Source organism: Carcharhinus amblyrhynchos, chromosome 9 (genome assembly GCF_965287045.1).
Source record: "Carcharhinus amblyrhynchos chromosome 9, sCarAmb.v2.hapA, whole genome shotgun sequence".
Lineage (NCBI taxonomy): Eukaryota > Metazoa > Chordata > Chondrichthyes > Carcharhiniformes > Carcharhinidae > Carcharhinus > Carcharhinus amblyrhynchos.
This window is the reverse complement of record NC_137332.1, coordinates 59007247-59028345: the sequence shown is the minus strand read 5'-3', so window position 1 is coordinate 59028345 and position 21099 is coordinate 59007247. Positions and strand designations below refer to the sequence as shown.

General features: G+C 42.7%; 1 protein-coding gene across 2 annotated transcripts; it reads right to left on the bottom strand.

Moving 5' to 3' along the window:
* Positions 1-5117: 5117 nt before the first annotated feature.
* Positions 5118-16387, bottom strand: LOC145348384 (doublesex- and mab-3-related transcription factor 2-like). 2 transcript variants are annotated; one of them, XM_080196596.1, is made up of 4 exons: positions 15737-16387; positions 14458-14563; positions 5753-5910; positions 5118-5644 (listed from the first exon to the last, which is right to left on the bottom strand). In XM_080196596.1, the coding sequence occupies exons 1-3, from the start codon at positions 16130-16132 to the stop codon at positions 5885-5887; spliced, it is 528 nt and encodes a 175-aa protein (XP_080052722.1). In that variant the 5' UTR covers positions 16133-16387; the 3' UTR covers positions 5118-5644; positions 5753-5884. The 2 variants fall into 2 exon arrangements, with proteins under 2 accessions (XP_080052722.1, XP_080052721.1); XM_080196595.1 differs by lacking the exons at positions 5118-5644; positions 5753-5910 and adding an exon at positions 9042-10142.
* Between the last annotated feature and the right edge of the window lie 4712 nt (positions 16388-21099).

Sequence of the window (21099 nt, the reverse complement as noted above, 5' to 3'; positions counted from 1 at the left end):
TGTCAGACAGATTTCCTGCCCTTGGACTATTGAGGCCCTTAAATTTAAAGTTTATTTATTAGTGTCACAAGTGAGCTTACGTTAACACTGCCATGACATGGAGATGCCAGCATTGGACTGGGGTGGACACTGTAAGAAGTCTCACAGCACCAGGTTAAAGTCCAACAGGTTTATTTAGTAGCACAAGCTTTTGGAGTGCTGCCCCTTCACCTGATGAAGGGGCAGCGCTCCGAAAACTTGTGCTACCAAATAAACCTGTTGGACTTTAACCTGGTGTGCGAAACTTCTCACTGTATATTAACAGTGCAATGAAGTCCCTGTGAAAATCCCCTAGTTGCCACATTCCGGCCCCTGTTCGGGTACATTGAGGGAAAATTTAGCACGGCCAGTGCATCTAACCAGCACGTCTTTTGGACTATGAAAGGAAACCGAAGCACCTGGAGAAAATCCACGCACATATGGCAAAGGGAGTGTGAAGAATTGAACCCAGGTCCCTGATTCTGTGAGGCAGCATGCAAACCACTATGCCACTATGCCAACCTAAAGGTCAATTAATGGCTATTCATCTCAACGCTGATCTATTCCACCTATGGCAGGGGGATGTCCATGCCATTTTGGTCGCCTGGTAGCTTTAGCTACATGAGTTGGGATCAGAAAAGGGTAGATAGACATCCTCTGCAGGTCCACTGTGCCTGTTGGAGGAACCCTCTGCATTACTAACACCCCTCCCATCCCCCCAATTAAGAGTACACTTGCCCCTTTACCTTTATTCTTTCCACTTACCTTGGTGTCTGGCTCCTGTGACAATCCCCACTGGGGACTGCTTGGAGACCCAGCATTGCCAGGCAGGCATTGGGATCACTGTTGGGCTATAAAGCTGCTGAATGACTAGCAACTCTCTGACACATGACTTCTGCTCCTGAAATCCTGCTTCCAGCCTATTAATGGCCAGAACTGACAGCAGATCAAGTGTTCTTCCCATTGACAGACTCCCCAACAACATTTTAGCTAGGGGAAAGGGGAGAAAACACAGTGCCCCGTAAAGTCCAGCCTAGTATGTCTGACAGTGTAGCATTCCATTCATACTGCTCTGGAATGTCAGCCTGGATATTGGGCAGAATTATTCCAAAAAAATTCCAAGTATCGAATTTGTGTGAAAACTGGAGTAATTAACGTTTTTCAGTGGGAGTTCAGACTGGAATCTTCCACTGTCTGTGCACTGCAAGGGCTACCAGGGTGAATATCATTAAATTTCAGGCTGCAGGGCCTATTCCCGCTAGAGAGACTAAAATCAGCATGATGAGTGGGCCACTGCGTGTATGCCAATCTGTCAATGTCGAGATCGACACATGCGCAGTAACCCCACACTTACATCCTCACTGATTGCTGACAAGCTTGATTGCTGGCCAGCCCCATGACCTCTGCAATGCAGGCTCCCCATCCTGAACAGCCTGATTGCTGGCTCCCCAACCATTCCCAACCACCCCCCCCCAACAGTAAACCAGCCCCGCACTGCCAACCTCCCCTCCATGCAGAGCCAACACACCCCCCAGCAAGCTGCCTCCCTCCTTGGCTTACACCGCCTCCCCAGCCCACTCCGATTCCTGGCCTCCCTCCTTCCCCCACCGATCCTGACTGCAGAGTGACAGTAGGATCTCACACCCCCGACCAATTGCCCCTTAGGCCCCGCCCCCGCAGGCCTTGTCCCCTTGGCACTGCCCCATGCCTGATGGGCAGTGCCAAGGTGCCCCCTAAGCATTGGCACTTTGCCTCTTGGGCAGTGCCATGTGGCACAGGCTGGCACTACCAGGGTGCCCAAGCCCAGGAGGCACCATCCTCCTGCCACCCGGCCCCAAATGCCTCCCCCTTCACTCCAGCTGGGATGGGCTGCAAGTTCCCCTAAAGTGGGGAGCTATTGTAATCCTCGCTGGAGTGAAACAGTCTGGCGGGATGGGAGAGGCTAATCTAATGTAACTTAAATGGAAATGAATATTTAAATCATTTCTGCATCTCCCCACTGATTTCTGGCATGAAACAGATGCCGCCAGAAATCTGGTGCTGGGAAACACTAGCAAGGCACAGACGCGCATACAAACCCCATGAATTGGTCGACGAGGCATTCTCCCAGTCCTCTGTGCTACACAATTAGCACAACAGAATGGGAGGATCATGGGTCTTTTTGTTCAAGCCCCCCAAGTGGAATTTGAGCCCACAACCTCTGACTTTAACGTATTGGAAGAAACCTTTCTAATTTTAGGAAGTTCTAAAATGAGCTTTTTACCAAATAAGACTTGGAACAGCCTGGACACATTGGGACATTTTAGTCATTTCAACAGCTAGTAGCATGTCACTAGGTTTGAAGGCATCCTTATCAGTTCAGTACATAGCCCTGACATTTGTATGTTTCTATTAGACATAATTTCTATAACATAACATGGCATTAAATAAAATTTAAAAATTTACTGCTTTGTTGTTCAAGGATTGGATCAATTGGGTAATTTAAGAAAATAAACAAGCAACTTTTCATACCTTTTTCTGTCAGTACCAGTTTAGATATATATGTACATTGGTCATGCAGTGTGACTTCTTCAGGAGAATTCAGTAGCCCTTGGATAAGCTGCAGGCTATCAGGAGTACTCTATACTTTCTGAGTGGGATTTCTTTAAGTTTCTAATTCATAACACATAACAAATTCCCATTATTGGAGTAATTATGCCATTAGGACCAACTTCAGAACCCAAACAACTCCTCTCATAATTGCTATTTTACAGAATTTATCTTACCTTGTATGTTTTTTAAGTGTCCTAATTTTGCTGGAGTTTCCCCATTTAATGCTAGCCTCTTTGAGCATACCTATTTCAGAGAAATCCATGATGTACCAGCTAATAAAAGCTATCAAAGACCTTTTCTTAGCCAGTGAGAAATATTATTGGTAAAGTCTGACTTGAATGGATATTTAAACTGCTGGATCGCTCTGGATAATAAATAAAAGATAAAATTGGATATTCCCATTGAATTAAATGCTTAGTGCTAATAAAGACAGTGGAGTTAATCAGCCTGGCAATGGAAAGAAGAGATAGTATCATGGAGATTCAATCATTAATTACATTAATTATATTGCACCAGCTAATGTTCCATCACCATGCAATTTGTGCTTGTGCCATCTGCATCACCGTTGAGAAAACAACTCTATGTATAGCTATTCAAATGCATGTGCAAATTACTAATTGTCAGCCTCAGACTGCCAGTGACATTTCCAATAAAAAAATTATTAAAAATTAAATATTGCTACTGGTAGCCAATTGAAATTTTCTTTCTATCTTTAGTGAGTAAAGTTTCAAAAACAGACTGAGAATCTTTGTAGGAGCACCTAGTTCTGATGATCTCACTGTTAAACTTTACATTTCTGAAAAATTATTCTCATTTGATATAAAACATACTTTAATTACACAGATGTACAATGCAATTGGAGTATAATGCAAGATGCTGCTGAGGAATTGATATTGTGAGGTAACAATTTTAAAAACAATAGAGGATCATTAACCAGTGCAGGTAACCAACTGAATTAAGGAATGCTGAGAGTGCAAGAGAACGGGATTAAAATTCATAGAGATCGGGGGGGGGGGGGGGGGGGGGGGGGGGGGGCGGCGTGGAGTGGGGGGTCGATTTTGAGCCCGCACTCACCAATGGCGGGAATAGTGGCATGCAGTCAAGTTTCAAAGAGGAGGAGTGCCACGTCTCCTCAAAGGAGGAGGTGGAAGAAGCCCAGGCATGGCTGGGGTCCAACTAGGCCAATACACTTGGGATGGCTTCATAGCATCTTGCTTCAGGCCTAGGATTGACTAGCTCTCCCACCATGGGGACTAACATCTAACCAGGTATGTTGGGCCAGCAGTATGCTCCATGGGTAGGGCGCTGAAGCTATTTGTCGGACTGTGCGGGAGAATGATAATGACTTGCATTGAGGACAGAGCGATGCACCTCTCATCCTCAGTGGTATGTCTGATTCCTGCCTGAAAGAGAGTTTAATGTGTTGTACCATCAAATGGGCTTATCATTGGGTTCAGAAACTTGGTATGTGTGGTGTCAGTTACTACAGGCCCCCATCCACATCAGGGACTTGGTGTTCACATCCCTCTTAAACTGAGGTGGTCAACCTGGCAGCACTTTGACAGCCCTTGGCCTTGTGATCACTAGAGAATGATGTTAGACATGAGACGGGTACACTTTGATAGGGGGGTGGGGGTGAGGGGCTCCATGGATGGAGGTTGGAGGATGGGGTTCAGGGCAGTAGGGGGCATGCTATCGGCAGCTCCTCCTTACTGTATTGCTAGTATAGGAGAGACATAGCACTGCCATTCTCACACACCATAGGGATGAGGCGCCAGGTCAGCATGAAGGTTCCCCAGAGCTTTGCGGCATGAACAGACAGCATGGAGGCTCTGTGGGTGAACAAAGTGAAACTTATTGCCAAACATTCAAAATAAAATGGTGACCTATCTATATTAATGCATTATTCACAAGTACCTTTTAAGTACCCATAGTTTCTTAATCTTCCTGTCCCCATGGGCCAAATGCGGGAAATTAGGATTAGCTTAGGGGTTTCAAAAAAAAAGGGCGGCATGGACAAGTTGGGCCAAAGGGCCTGTTTCCATGCTGTAAACCTCTATGACTCTATGACACCCATTACCCCCACAGCTGAGGTTGAGGCGGCCTGCTGACTTTCACACCCTTTTGCGTGAGATGACCTTGGCAGGTGTGCCCTTAGGGACCAGGACCTTAAGGGTCCAGGCCAACTTTGAGGCAGCATGGATTTTTGACTGTTTCCCTCCTCGATGTCAGGGGCTGAAGGTGTGTTGCTCACAGGGAGGGCATTTCAAATGGGCTGGAGATACTCAGGGCCCTCTGACTGAAGGGCTCCAGGCTGTACTCCTGCTGATCCTCTTCCTTTTGGGTTCTCGGGGCCCCTATGCTACTCCATGGTATGGAGGGGCACCTGGAGGGAGATCCAGAAGCCCCACCATCCTCTAATGCTGATGCTCGTAGATTCTCACCACTGTCTGCACCATGCAGTTGAAGCCCTGCACCATGGAGTTCACGGGCTGAACTATTGTGGGACATCTCCTGCCATGGAGTGCATGTCCAAGATTTTCACTGCAGACACCAACCCCACAATTTTGGTCTTTGTGAACTGCAGTCATGGCACCATCTGCTTGGACAGAAGGCAATGGGATTCCACCAATCAGCCTTGAACTCTGAGGAGGACTGCTATTATCCCTTACTGATACTTGTGACTCTGCCTTTGCAGCTCCAGCAGTTGTGGCATGATCGGGTAGAGGGCCACAACATCGGCAAGAGGTTCAGCAGTGTTCTGGGCTCTGGCATCCCTTCGAGTGCTGGTTCCTTGGGACGTCCCTGCTTCTACATGTTGTGGATCTTCAGCTGTAAGGTGTTCATCAGTGAGTGACCCAGAGGCCTGCCTAATTAGTGATTCTACTGATGTGTGACCATCTGTGCTCACGCCTGGTGTGGGTGACATCTGTAACACCTCTTCAAAGGTAGAGTTGGAGTAGACCCTCTCTGAGCTACTGGAGACGGTGGGCCTACGGGCATGAGGATGGTCTGGCCTGATTCATTGGGCGGCCTGCAAGAGAAGGGACATGGCATCAGTACATTTCAGAGAATACAAAAGGAACATTGATTACTCGCTTGTGACTTGAGGAATGACAGAATATGGATTGAGGATTCTCACATTTCTCTGATGCCCCCACTTCAGCAGCAACACGGGGCACGCTCTTCCTGCTCCCCAGCCAGCTTCAGGGCCCGCTCCTCAAAACACGTGAAGGTTCTTAATTCGGGCATGACCCCAACTGGCTGAGCCCACTCATGCCTGTTGTGATTGCATTTGTCCTGCAAAGACACAATGAGGAAGGGTGTTGACGTTAGAATGGTGATGAGTTGTGACAGGCATGATGCTTGGATGGTAGCAGGAATGTGACAGGCATAGCAACTGCTGGGGCAAATATAGTGATTTGGAGGGAACGAGGGAGGAATCTGATGCCCAATGTTGGCAAACACTAAGGTGACTGAGTGAGAGAAAGGGTTGGAGGTCCAATAGGAGACTGAGGGCGGTTCACTTACCCTGGTTGAGCAAAGAAGATCATTCATCTTCTTTTGACAGTGTTGCCCCACTTGCACTGACCAGGGCTGCCACTGCATACAAGATGGGGGTGATGACCCTACTGGAAGGCCATTTCCTGGACTGAAGGTAGGGAGTGTCCTGTCTCTGCTTCACTCCATTGAGCATCCTGATGAGGGCCCCCTCTGAAAAGTGCTGTGTTGCCTTCTTGTCTGCCATCCCCTCCAGTCATTGTAGAACAAGTGCTGGGGAGTGCTGGATAGCTGTTTATATAGAATTCCCCAGTTCTTGCAGCAATTAAATCATTGTGGGGTGGGTGTATCAGATGAGTCACATTGCAGGCACAGCGTGACTCTTATAGGCATACAAAATATTGCTAATAAGGCATAAGGTTCAACCTGAAAACATGCTGGCACCATCAGCATGAATCACTCTGTTTTTCACACGGAACCAACACTTACCAAAAAAGTTTTCACTTATAGTCAGCAACACAAATGAAATGAGATACTATGTCTGACAACATGAGGGAGCCATATTAACTATAATTCAGAAGGCCACTAATAAAGGGACCAGAATTTTATTTTGTATGAGTGGGCATGTGCCTGACCCGACAGCAAGTGAAATTAAATGAGAAGACATTGGGAGTGTTTTCCAACATCATTGCATGCATGCATGCATAATATTCCACTCGGCAGGCATCACAGAAGTCGGAGGCGCATGTGCTGAAAAATAAGCTGACAATTAAAGCCTTTATGGAGTCATTTTAAAGTGAATTTACGTGGTTCATCCATTTATATGTTTGGCAGAGAGGCCAATCAGCCTGGCAACCATCATTTTATATTAAACTTCAATCCAGGGCGAGGTGAAATGTCTGGGTGAAACATAACCAAAGTGGATGCCTGGGACTAATACTTTATGATTTCCGCTGCCAGGAGTTTAAATGATGCATAAACATAGTTTGCTGCTTTTTTTTAACTCATTTAATTTATACAGATCTGCAGCTCTGAGGCAACTTCATAGCAGTTGTCCACCCGCAAATAGCTGGTTAGAAGCGCCCACTCATTCCCTCACTTTTCTGTGCGGCCACTCTCCTCCCATCTCTTCCATCCCGGCAGCACTGAACTTTTCTCAGCAAGAGTTTCACACTGGCTACTCATTCTTTGGCCAACCAGCATGAAATTGTGTTTGGGAACCGATAGTAGCCGGAAGCACATTTTGCATCAACATCCAGGCCTGCTAATCGTGTGCACCCAATGAGCACAAGATTCAGATCAGGCTGTTAGCTGGGAAGAGTTACTGATGCAGACATTATGAAAAGCTTAATATCAGTAGAAATCTAGTTTTAATCACCAGGTGCCATTTGGAAGGAATGTCTGAGACCAACATTGTAAAGGAAATCAAATAATTTGAATGCAATTTGCAGTGAATTACTCTATTGAGCCCAACATGACCTGGCTTATCATCAGTTTCATTATAATCATTGCTTCTGGATATTTCAAAATTAATTTATGTGAATAATGTGTCACTTCATTTCAGTGTAAAAAGCATTTAAGATAAGCATCTAAAGGTTACTCAACAGTAGTAACATCACTTGCAAGTCCGGTTTTCATGCTACCTAATGTACACAGTCTTGTAGCCAGAGTTCTTGAATAGTAACTAGAAGTGGAAATCCTGGTTGACTTTTCCACCTAAGGACACTGAGGTTGACTGTCACACGACCAAAACTTGGAATACAGAGGGTTCAGTCAAGGAGCTTCTGGTTAGTAGCACTGTGCTCAGCCCTGGGGCACTTGATTTCTAAAAGTTGTATGGATGTTGGAATTAATTCTTGAAAAGTACCATTTATTCTGAATATGTCATGCAATGTGTTTAAAAATTAAAATGAAAAGCAGTACTGTTAAGAGTTACTTCCTCACAGAATTATTTTCTCAAAGATTCTTCACTGTTGCCATTGAAGTCATTGAAACTTTGGTACCAAGGTATAATTTGTACCTAATATCTCCCTGAGTCATGTAATGGATACTATTATTTGCTTAGAAAGCATACAAGGGTTTTATATTAGCCATTCTGATGAAAGGTCATCAAACTGAAATGTTGGCCTGGATTCTCCCAAAAACAACTAAGCACCCAACAGGTGGCAAAATGGGAGATTTTCCTACCTGTTGTTTGGGCATACTTAGTGAAATGAATCTCCGGCACTCTGTGCTCCATAAAGTGCCGCAGGGGTATTCATGCTGGTAAGTGGGGGAACAGAGCCTCATCTCACTGGAGAGACCAGCAGCGTACTGCTCAAATGGCCACTGCACATATCAGTGTGCAGATATATCAGTAGGGAGATCGCCGCATGTGAACTGCTCCCCACACCCCCCCCTCCCCCGCCCAACGCTGGCCTCCTGATCGCTGGCTTCCCAACACTGCACCCCCAACCCGACCCCACCACCCTCCCTCCCCGATCAGTGGCTTCACAACCCTCCTCCCCCACTCCACTCGATCACTGGCGAATCTGACCAAATGTCAATTTCCATATGGTAATCAGCCTTGCACTGATTTCCGGTGCAAGGCTAATTATGTCAGAAAACATTGCTGGGAGACTCGTGATGGCTGAATGCCAGTCGTGAGTCCTACTCACAGGCCCCCCACTGATGTCTCCCAGCCAGCGGTACTACTTAAGCACAAGTGCAGTAGGCCAGGAGAATTGCCCCCGATAAATCTGTTTCTCTCTATACAGATGCTACCTGACCTGCTGAGTAATTCCAGCACTTCCTGCTTTTATTTAAGAATTCTCACATACATGGTAATTTGTTTTTTGATTTACACTGTTTTCAAATATAATTAACATGTTGGAAGAAACATTCTAATGAAGATATGTTGAATATAAAAGAAAATAAAAATACCTCCTCAATCAATGTTCAAAAGGCAAGAATCATAAGACTATTTTATTTACAGCAACTAAACAGAAAGGGAAAAAGATCAAGTTACAAACTTGCATCTTAAATGTGAACAGAGCAACAGGCACTTTTTAACATAGCTGCACTGGACCTTCTTCCAGGAAAACATAAAATTTAATTCAAGATTAATCTTCTGAACTGGAATGAAACTTGTCACTAAATTTATGTTTTCAGAAGAGATTCCACGGAAAATGGTAGCAGCTGTTTAGTAATTTTTCCTTGACTGTGAGAACAATGTTCCTGTGTTTTCTTTGTAAAGTGCCTTAAAGTTTCTCTTGCGATGAAGCTGTCTGGAGTAGATTTATTCCTTGGCTCAGGAGCTTCACATGAATCTGGGGGCAAGTAATTTTTCAATGAAATAAGCTCTTCGGACAGATCTGTGTGTTGTGCAGTTTGTTTCTGAGTGGGACAGATAGCTGAATTTTCATAAACTGTGTCAAAACCTTTTGTTACTTTTGTCTGAGTGCAGTAATCTCTGTGACTGGAACACGTTTCCTTTGAGGTTAACTTTCCATGTGATAGAATTGTCTGTGTAGAATCCAACTGTTCAGGTAAGTTGCTGTGATGGTGGACACTGTTTGGATGGAATGCTTTGTTGACTGCAGTGGACTTCTGCCCCCATAGTGAAGTATAGTTTGATGCTTCTTCAGAAATGCAGCCTGCCATGTTTCCTGAATAAGAACCTTTGGTTTGTTCAATGTTTCTTTGATAACACTGAGATTCAAAGTCCCAGAGAACAGGGCTGGTGTGCACAAGAGGAATGTAAAAATTAAATAATTCCCTAGATGCTGAAGGGTTAATTTGTGATGAGTCACAGAACTGATTGTAGCTGAACCTAAGTAGATTGTACTCAGGAATAGTTTCCACACAGGGTCTCATGAATGTTTGAACTGCTGTAAGTTCCTGTAACTCTCTCTCTCTGTACTCTCGCTCAAGCATCACACTCTCCAGTTCCTTGTCTGCAAATGCTCGCCTTTTCCTCATTCTGTCACTCAATGGGGGTAGAACAAAACGGTTTGGACAGGAATAACTGTCATCCTGTGGAGGCCGATAACCTGCAGAGAAAATGCAACACTATATATGGTGTGGAAATATTACCTAATGAGAACATTAACACTCTGCTTCTATACAATGGACAATATCCAGTGTTGTTACAAAACTACATCCACAAAATAATAGAAAATTTGTTTAACAGAAATGACATAAAAATATTACTCTGGTGGTAATGTATAGAAGTGACAAATGACAAATACTTCAATATATACTCAAACTCAAAATTAAAGCAAAGATCGAAATTAATTAATTCAGAAATTGTCATTAATCTAGGGTTTTAAAATAAGCCTGTTTGTCTCTAATAGTAGTGGTAAGAAATTACTACTCAGGCACATGGAGATTAGTTATACACATGGTAAAATACAAACACACGTTAAAGGGGTATCTGTATAAAAATACTAGAGTAAATCAGGTCAGGTTTCCACATGACTTATGGACACACTGGGTGCAAGAGGTGGAAGAACAGCTTAAGCAGACTCCCAGCTGGGCTTCATTCCAAACAAAGGAAAACTATATTCTAGAAATGCCCAAGAAATCAGCACATTTAATTTACATGGTTAACATGTCACAAACTACATGGATGACGGGTGTCATTTGACTCAACTTAATACATCATTCCAGTCAACCATTTTTCCTCCCACTGTTGCATCTACTTGTTTCTTAAATAATTCCAAGATTCTGTTTCAAGTGCTGATTATTCTGCATGAAGAACATTTTGATCTTAGTCCTAAAGTCACTACTTACTAGGTCAAAGCTATGTTCCCTAATCATATCCTGTCGTAGGATTCAGGATTAATCTTTTTCATGCAAATACTACATTGCATCTCTGAATAAGATCACTGTGAGGCATCTCCTCCTGAGGCTTTCCTCATCACTCACATCCTGATATTATGGTTACGAACCAATCAGAAAATTGTAGGATGAAACCTTCCCAAAAAAATTCTAAATACTGAACGAGCGAGAAAACTGGAGAGTTTCAGACTCGTTTTTTGGATGAGTTGAAAATGTAATCCTGTGACACTCTGTCACTTTTTTGGATAGCAGTGTGATTCTCATCAGTAGGGAGGACAGAGTGAGGCTGATGCAGACTGTTCCGGGTGTCATTGTGCAGATGCCTTGATGTTCCAGTGAACTGGGAGATCCCCTACCAGCCCACCCCATCCAAATGAACACTGTTCCCCCCTCCCCCCGCTTGCCAATCACTTCCTGTGACAGTCTTTCCCACCCCTGCCACACTTAGGCAATTTGCTACCTACTGTCACCTCCCTAATGTCATTGACTCACTGATAATGATAGCCACTGCTACATAAGCCTCTTTGCCGGTCTTTGTCAACATTCTAAGATGAATACAATCTATCCCTGAGAATATATTTGTTTTAGGTCCTACCAGTTTGTGCAGGACTTCAATTTCATTTATATCAAATATGAACAGAAAATGCTGGAAAATCTCAGCAGATCTGAGAACAGAGAATAGAATCAATGGCTGGATTTTTACCTACATGCCCTCCCAAGGCTTGTAAAATCATGCCTGAGGCCAATGGGGAATGCTGTTCTGTGAGTCTCGCCCAGCCCGATTGTGGTAAAATCAGGGCCAATGTTTCAAGTCTAGATGACCCTTTGTCAGAGCAGCTCTAACAAAGGGTCATCGAGGTTCAAAACATTGGCTCTACAGATGCTATCAGACCTGCTGACATTGTCCAGCATTTTCTCTTTTTGTTTCAGATTCCAGCATTTGCAGTATTTTGCTTTTATCATTTATATCAAAGTTTTTAGTTCAATTGTGTCTGTCCTCGTGAATACTTGGGAGGGCATAATCATTAAGAATATTTACTAACCTGGACTCATAAATGGATTAATTTAAATTAAGAATATAAAATTTAATCCAGCAGTGATTATTAGTCTATTCTAGGCAAAGTGATTTCACTTAACATTGTTTAAATCATGAAGGTAGAGCTTAACTGAAAATGAAGAGTGAAGCAAAGGGAATTGCTGTGTGTAAGTATTCTCCATTAGCTTGGATATAGTTCCCCAGAACAGCACTCTACATTTGCAGGTTGAACAATTATCAGTGAATATGTGATTCTGTGGTTTGCTGTTGTGAAGATCTAGGGGTCAAAGAGAGTGAACTATGAAATGTTTATTCTGCAGCTAGCAGTCTAAAGCAAATAGTTTCAATATCAGCTCTGTGTAGTCAGCAATTCACTTACTTCATTCTTCCCAGGAAACAGCTTTGTGGTGGCATGAAAACACACATTTCCAAAACTGCTCTCATGTTTGTTAAAATGCAATTATTTTAGCTCATGTGAGTGGTAGAATTTAACCTATGCATTTAAATTACCTTATGGTAGGTTTGAAAAGTAGCTAAAGTTTAACAGACATGCCTGGAGCTTTTAAAACCAAGTTTGGAACCAGAATTCTGTTATATTCAATGCAGTGTCAACCCTAAGTAGTATGACAACATCTTCATCAAAGGTTGACACACTATTTCTCATCAGAATAAGTTCAGGTTGCAACTCCTGTTCTGAGGCATTTCCATTAGTGCCAACGCTTGGCATCGGCTTTAAGTGTTCAGTATAAAACATTTCTCTAACAAAATAAGTTTGCAGATAAATTCTTCTAATTTTAAATATATGGGCTGACTTTTAACTTTGAAAAATCTAAAGAAGCAAAGCATGCATATTTGTACCCGCTGGACAAGTTCGAAAGCTCTGCAGTATGGGAGATGCAGCAAAGTGCAGATTGCGGTGTAACTGGGATCTATCTGCTGGCTACATATCGCCCTCTGTCGATACTTACCCGAGATTAAATTGCAGTAACAAGTGTGCACCTTTCAGGGAAATAAAACATTCCATGGCCTTCACAGAGATATAAGAAAATAAAAACCTGTGATATATTAAGACACATTCCAACATGCGCATAAGTATACGTGGGCACAAAAATATATGCTAGCACTTAACAGATGTAAATTTCTGTTCTACTGTTCTTTTGGTTCGGTGAGCCAGCTGTCTTTTATGTTGTTAATCCCTCTTTCATTGCCTGCTAGCAGACGACACCGTGGCAGTATAACAGTTTACCAGCCGACCGAAAACAGATTCAGCAGCATCACCTGGAGAAGTTGTCTCACAGAGCCCAGGCTCCTGGGATGCGAATCAAAGAATAGCACAACACTCAGAAACCACCTCACACATCAAAAGTACACCCACCCACACAGAGAAGTACGCAGATAGAGAACTAGGTACACAAATATGCATTCAGACATATAACACAGATTTAACCGAGATAAAACATTTGCCTTAAAAAAAGGGTGAGATATCGAACCAATGACTTAAATGCCACAGATCGATGTGACACATTGGAAATATGCTAAAATGCCATACGTAATACGATGTCTACACAATGTGACGACAAATTGGCAACAATTAAAAAACGGTTAGAAAAGCATTAAAAGCCTCGTCAGGTTAGCGACCAGTATTTTTTTGAGAGTCTTTGTATAATAATACTACAGAGAGTCAGGATTTTGAATGGCGGATGAGGAATAATTTTCCGCCATGGAATCTTATATGAATTCTATATAACACATACATACATATTTCACAAATGAGAGAGGAAACAATATGGTCAGAAGCAAAGTCATTTCAAAATTGATTTTATGTTTAGCCAATATATATATCTGTGTTCTGGAGAGACCTGGCAGTCTTCATCACATAGATTATTGCATTAATTATAAACCTTAATAGACAGAACTATGTCAAAGAAATGGAGAGAAATGAGAAACAGGTCAAATCGGTCGAATCGTCTTAATCTGTTCATAATTCTGGTTGTTGCAATATAAATCGGGGATGTAACTGCTATTTTATATAATTATTGTTTAATGTAGTGTTTCTTATTCTTTGATCTGGATTATACTTAAGATATTTCTGTACTTCATTGAAATTAAGAATGGACAGACATGCGGTTTTAAATGAAATGCGAAAAGTCATACAATGCATGCTATATTGTTCTTGGGGAAAGGCTTTAACTCATGCCATTATTTTTATTGTTGAGATCCTTGGGAGAAGGATCGAGGCAGGAGTACAAAATTAAGGGAATAGGGCAAAAAGACAAAACAAATAAAGGATTAATGGTTGGTTGAGAGACCAAGGTTGTGTACTGATTTGTGCGGATGCTAATCGGTTTTTAATGATATAGTGTCATTGCAATATATATGCTAAATATATACATTCAATATGAAAGTACCTGGTTATAGAGACAGAGTTAGTCCAGATAAATATGTGTTAATGATTGCCAGTTGTACCTCTTAGGAATTTAAAATATTACCTTCCAGAATGCTTTTAGCCAGGAGGCTGGGAGTCCGAGGGTAACGCTGGTAAGATGTTCTGCGTACTGAGGCTGTGGACTCCTTGGCACTCACACCTTTCTTTACCTTTTGAGACCAGGAATTATTTAATTAATTCGTATATTAAATCATCTTAGAAAACTTTAATGTATATCAAACAGTGCAAGCTCCACCGTCCGAAAATCAACACTAATAACAACACTCTAATCATCTGTTTGGCCACCGGAACAAGCTTTGTACTGTGAAATAAATGATGAGCTTCCGATTAGTCATCCACAGTGCTGTCCTTACTTAGTATTCGTCTTTTGAATCGTTCACAGTTTTCCTAAAACCGTCTTGAAGTTGCTCGCGTCATATTGGGAATTACAAGTTTAAAGGTTTATTTTCCCCATCATGTTGGACACATTAGAATTTGTCTGTGCTTTAAATCGAAATCGGGGCTTTTTTGAAAAATTAATTTCTATACTCTTTTCGGAATTAAATATAATTATTAATGTCATCAAATGTGTCCTGTGAATGGAGTGAAGTTATTGTGTCAGAAGTTTACACTGGCTAAATGAAATGGCGTTTTAAACCTATTATCGTCATTTGAAAGAGCTTTTGACTTCATCTTATTTCTTGAAGTAGCTAATCGTAATTACGTATAAAATCACCCTAGAAAATGTAATTGTGTTTATTAGGAAATAAATTATTCTACAGATACTGCCTACTTATACCACGTGTGCAACACGGTGGATAAAACAGAAAGGTGTAATTTATAAAGTAACCGGCTGATGGGACAATTTCTACAGAACCGGCTTCGGAACAGAAGTTCTAATTGGTGCACTAACGTGAGTTTTAAATCATACTTAAGTCTGTTTAAATTCATCTTGTGCATTTCAATAAAACATTTCCGAGATGAAATCTAAAGATCATGCTCAACAAAATTGGGTTTGTTCCCACAACCTGTTCCTACTCCATTAACCCATTCTAAAGTTGCGAACCTTAACTATAAATTTATGTTAAACAACTATTATAAAGCCAAGTTCTCAACTTGCTGACACTGAGTCCATGTCGTTATAGTTACTTGACTCCGGCTATTTTGGAATCCGTGTATATGCATTAAGAAAACACCCTAAATATTTAATTAATCATTGGACAGAAAGTCCAACAAAAGTACTTAATATTTCTGGTGGTTGAATACTGTTCGAACCTTAAATTAAAATGTGAAAGTACAATTTTAGTGAAACAGCTCACTCCTTTTTTTCCTTCCAGTCTCACCTCTGTGGCTTGCTGCCTCCTCAGAGCTACCTGGGCTGCCATCACCCTTTGCCTCTCCACCACCAGGAGACAGTTGGTGCAATGGCAGTCTCTCCACCGGCAGAACCTCTTGTGTCCTTTCAAACAGGAGACAACACCATGGTTCCTGCAGCGAGCGCACTTGGGGCTCCTGGCCAGTCTGCGTTGCTCCGGAGCTGGCTTCTTCGCCTTTTTGTCCGCATTCATCATCCGCTCCTCTTCCTCCACCCCTTCCTCCTTTTCCTCTGCGCACCCCAGATCATCGCCTTGGGAAAGGCAGTTCTCCACACTTTCCACATCGATTTCCTCTTCGTTCATCCCATCAGATTGTTGGAATTGCGAGTCCGCCTCAGCGGATTGAACAGACATCTGGAGCATGCTCGCTGCTCACACTAGAGTGAGAGGCTCGATTTCTGCGAAATATTGGAACTGCCGGATTTGGTGGCTGTCAGTGCTGTGTTGTAGTTGGCTTCAGATGGTAGCTGGGCGTTGACTGGCAGAGCGAATCTACTTCAGACTTTTCTTGACGTTACTCTGCCTCCAACTTTTGTTCTTGAAGTGGCGCAACATGAAAATTCAGCGACCTCCCCGTCCCGCAAGCATCCCTACCTGCTCATACTTATCTCTTACGTCTATCGCTGCTTTTAACGACCCTTCCCTGCATTTGCCACCCTGAGTAACTTAACCACTCGCAACGTCACGAGGAACCTTGCCACAAGCAGACTTAACCCTTAGGGTGCTGGATTCATTTTATTCCTTTACAGTCCAGACCGGGACTCTTTCACCTCTGTTTCCCATCTTCAAAAATAGCCAATGAAGCTCTGAAAAATACTAGCACATTGCTACAGTATTTCCTGAAATTAAATTTACGTTGTTGACTTTGCGCGGTTTCACGCTGCTTCACGAAAATGTATACAATATATATGAGATGTAATTAATTAATCCATGTCCTGAAATTAGAACGTTTCTTAATGTAGTTCCCAAATAGGCTGGGATTTAGAAGATACCAAGTGATCCAACTCACAGAATGAGATATTCAATCACAACTGACACTCAAAGGTTAAATATAAACAAAGTGTTTGAAAGAGTCAGCAGGTCCGGCAGCATACGAACGGAGTTGAGGAGGAACTTCTTCACTCAAAGGGTGGTGAATCTCTGGAATTCTCTGCCCGTTGAAGTGGTGGAGGCTGCCTCGCTAAATATTTTTAAGGCGCGGGTTGATGGGTTTTTGATGAGAGAGGGGATTAAGGGTTTTGGGGAGAGGGCGGGAATGTGGAACTGAGCCACGACAGATCAGCCATGATCTTATTGAATGGCCGGGCAGGCTCGAAGGGCTAGTTGGCCTACTCCTGCTCTTATTTCTTATGTTCTTATGTTCTTATATGTGGAGAATTAAACAGAGTTAATTGGGGCAATTTTCCAACCTCACTGCACCTGGCACAGATCGTGCTGATCATGGAAAATAACGTGCAAGCCTAAAATCAGTTCCATGGCTGGCGCCAAACGATTTGCAATCGTCCTGGCCCTTTCTACTGGTGCAAACTGGTTCACACCTAGAAAGGACGTAAGGCTCATTAGCTTTAGCTGGATCTCAGCTTCATTAGGGTGTTTGGTACATAATCTTCCCCTTTCCAGGAATGTTCCCATCTCGCCAGTGGGATGCCATACTGGTACAAATCACTATCCGTCTCAACTAGCAGAGATCCGGTATGATAGCCATGTTTGGGGGGGGGGGTCATTGAAGTTCGGATGGTCAGCAGCAAAGCTGGGCAGTGCCCATTGGGTTGTGCCTATCTGGCAGTGCCCACCAGACACCCTAAAATTGCCCCCTGGACACCCTGGTAGTGTCAGTTGGGCACTGCCAGTGTGTTGGGGCAGGGTGATGGGGTTGGGCCTGAGGAAGGAGGGACCTGAGTGGGGATGGAGCCTGAGTAGCAGCTATGCTGCAGCTATGCTGGGGCGGGGGGGTGGGTGCTATGGTGGGGGGATCATGCTAACATCATGCAGGGGTAGAGCATGAAGGGGGCACGATGGAGGACCATATTCAGGGGTCCTTATGGGAGTGCGAGTTGACTGTCCTGATGGTGGTGGCATGCCAGGGGGGTCAGGCAGGGGACCCATTAGGAGGGTCTTGATGCTGGTGACCAGTATCAGAGAGGGGGTGGATGAACATGCAGTCGATGAGGGGGATGTCCACGGGAAGTGGAAGGGGGTCTCCCAGTGCACTATGAGATCAGAGCATCTTTACAAAATGGTGCCAGAATGTTCTGCAGCCAGCCTCACCAGTGTGTTTAGGCCCCAGCATCCTCAGTACTGGCGCACAGCTCACCAGTCTCCCAAAAAGTGAGTGAGTGTGCGAATATTGCGGTGCAGAGCCTGATTGACTGACCAATGCAGATTGCTCCAGTTTTCTTGTCATTCTGACACATTTTTTGTGGGGGGAATATTCAACCAAATGTTTCCAGTCCATATGACTCTTCTTCAGAGCTCTACTTAAATATAGGTTGTACTTAGATTCAAGAAAGCTTCGCCAGGATAGTTGTCTGCATTTAATTAATGACTTAGCTCATATCCCTTCACTCTCCTTGCATGGTGTGAAATAAATCCTTTGTTTATTAATTAAATGTTAAAAACATAGAAACTAGAAGCAAGAGTAGGCCATTCAGCCCATCGAGCCTCCTCCACCGTTCATTATTAACATGGCTGATCATCAAATTCAATATCCTGATCCCTTCTTCCCCCCATATCCCTTGATCCCTTTAGCCTCAAAAGCTATATGTCATTTCTTCTTGAAATCAGACAACATTTTGGCCTCAATTTTTTTCTGTGGTAATGAATTCCACACATTATAGAAACATATTCCATACATTATGGAAACATTTTAGATCCAGAAAGCCCTCTCACTCCTTTATTTCTTGAATAGTGATCTCACATTTGCTACTTTTCAATTCTCTTGGACCATTGTAGAATGCAGAGAACTTTAGAAGAGCACAACTAATGAGCGTAGATATACACATGGGTACACACAAACATGCAGATACAGATGCATGTACTGGAACATGGATACACTCACATAAACAAACACACCCTATCAGACATCCTCACATACTCATCCAGATGTGTACACACACTTGAAGGCTGTGGAGTGCTTTGACATGAGTGAACTAAAATAGTTCAAATGGTCTTCCTCGTCCATAATTATCTTGTGATAGATGAACACAGCAATTTGCAACATACATATGCACACACAGACACATACAAGGTCACACAACCATACATACAAACACAAATATATACCTCTTATGCATGGACAAAAACATACACAGATGTGCACACTCTCAAGCAGAAATATACACATAGATTCACACATTCCTACAATGGGGAATTATTTGTTGTCAAAATAATAGCAGTGCGTGATAGCACACAGTGCATGATATGTGACGGTGTAGCATGAGTTCGGGATTGCAGAGTGACAGTGGAGCAGGGGCATGGGGTTGAGTGCACAGAGTGGCAGATGAATGCGAGTCCATATTTACATTCTGTGCAGATGGAACATGAATTCAAGCTTGAGTTGCAGTGGGTGAAGGGCAATAGTTGGAGATCGACAATTGAATTTGGCAGTTGACCCTCAGGAGTTGAAGAATATGGAGGTTTTTGTTGTCCTCCTTTGTAAATAGTTCTTTCCGCATAAATAAATGCTGCCAAGTAATTATGAAGCCTCACAATTATTACATTTGGCAATGAAGTAAATCAGGTCACCAGCTCTTAGAATTGAGGAGGTAAGAAAGTCTGTCTATTATTTTTTTAAAAATTGTTGCGGCAGAAGTAAGTAAAGAAAACACATTGAAAAACTCCACTATTTCTTACAAGAAAAGATAAGTAAAAAATCATTCCGCTTACGAAATGTGGACCTCAGATTTATAATCTTACTAGACATTCAACATTTCCAGGAATTCTTTGACCACCTTGTAGCTTTGGTTAAGGATCATTACAACCCTAAACCATCAATCATTGCACAGCATTTTAAACTTAACTTTGTTTCATGGGACCCAGGAGAGTTGATTATGACATATATATATAGCAAGACTAAGAAAATTGGCTGGGCCATGTGAATTTGGACCTTCACTAAGTGACATGTTGCAAGACAGATTTGTTTGTGGTGTAAATAACTTAAACATACAAAAAAACTACTGGCCAGAGAAAAAGATTTCCTTAGAGAATGCAATGGAAATAAATTGAGTGTGCAGGGATAGGCACTCTCGAGTTACATCGCATGCATACAGGCAAGGTGAGTGAGCAATGGCATAAAACTTTGGCAAGTCAGGAGATCAGAGTTGAGTGTGCAGAAGGGACAGAGCAAAAACTCAATGAGCAATACAGGGGAGTGAAGAAAAATAAAACGGGTCAACAAACCAGAAATTCTGACAAATAGCTAGAAAGTCAATATCTTTTACCAAAGATAGGGGAGTCTAAAACTAGACAGCATAGGTGAAAGATGAAAGAGGAGAGATACAAAAGGATCCAGAGGTGCAATTGTTTCACACAGAGGGTGGTGAGTGTTGGGAACAAGCTGCCAAAGTAGTAGAGTAGTAGAGGTGGGTACAATTTTGTTTTTTAAAAAGCGTTTAGACAGTTACATGGGTAAAATGGGTATAGAGGGACATGGGCCAAATGCGGGCAGTTGGGACTAGCTTAGGGGGTTAAAAAAAAGGGCAGCATGGACAAATTGGGCTGAAGGGCCTATTTCCATGCTGTAAACCTCTATGACTCTATGACTGTATGGTTCAGATGCAGGAGAGAACACCTCCAGAAAAATGTAAATTTTGAGATTCTCTCTGTTTTGGCTGCAAGGGAATCGACCACATCCAAATCAGGTGCCGAGTCAAACAATATACCTAGTTTAAATAAGAAAAACCTGGATTCCAATAAACAATTTGGAATATAATTCAGAAGAGGAATCTAAGATATATCAAATGAACAATGTGAAAAGGAGTAAATTAGATCCTACTGTAATAGTACCCTGGTAAATGGACAGCCACTGAATATGGCAGTAGACATCAGTGCTTCTATAACTATCAGAGGGGAGCAAATACTTAAACACCTTCAAGACAGAGTTCAACCTCTACTGTTAAGTAATCCAACAACTAAACTGGCCACATATACAGAAGAAACTCTGAAAATTTTGTTTGCACCCCAGTAACTTATCAGCGCCAGAAACTTGCCAACACCAGTCTATTCAACTCTCGATTATTGTCGCATAAGGCCAGGGGCCTGGTCTAAACAGGCAAGATTGGTTACATCAAATAAAGCTAAACTGGCCAGATATCTTCAATATATTTGATGGT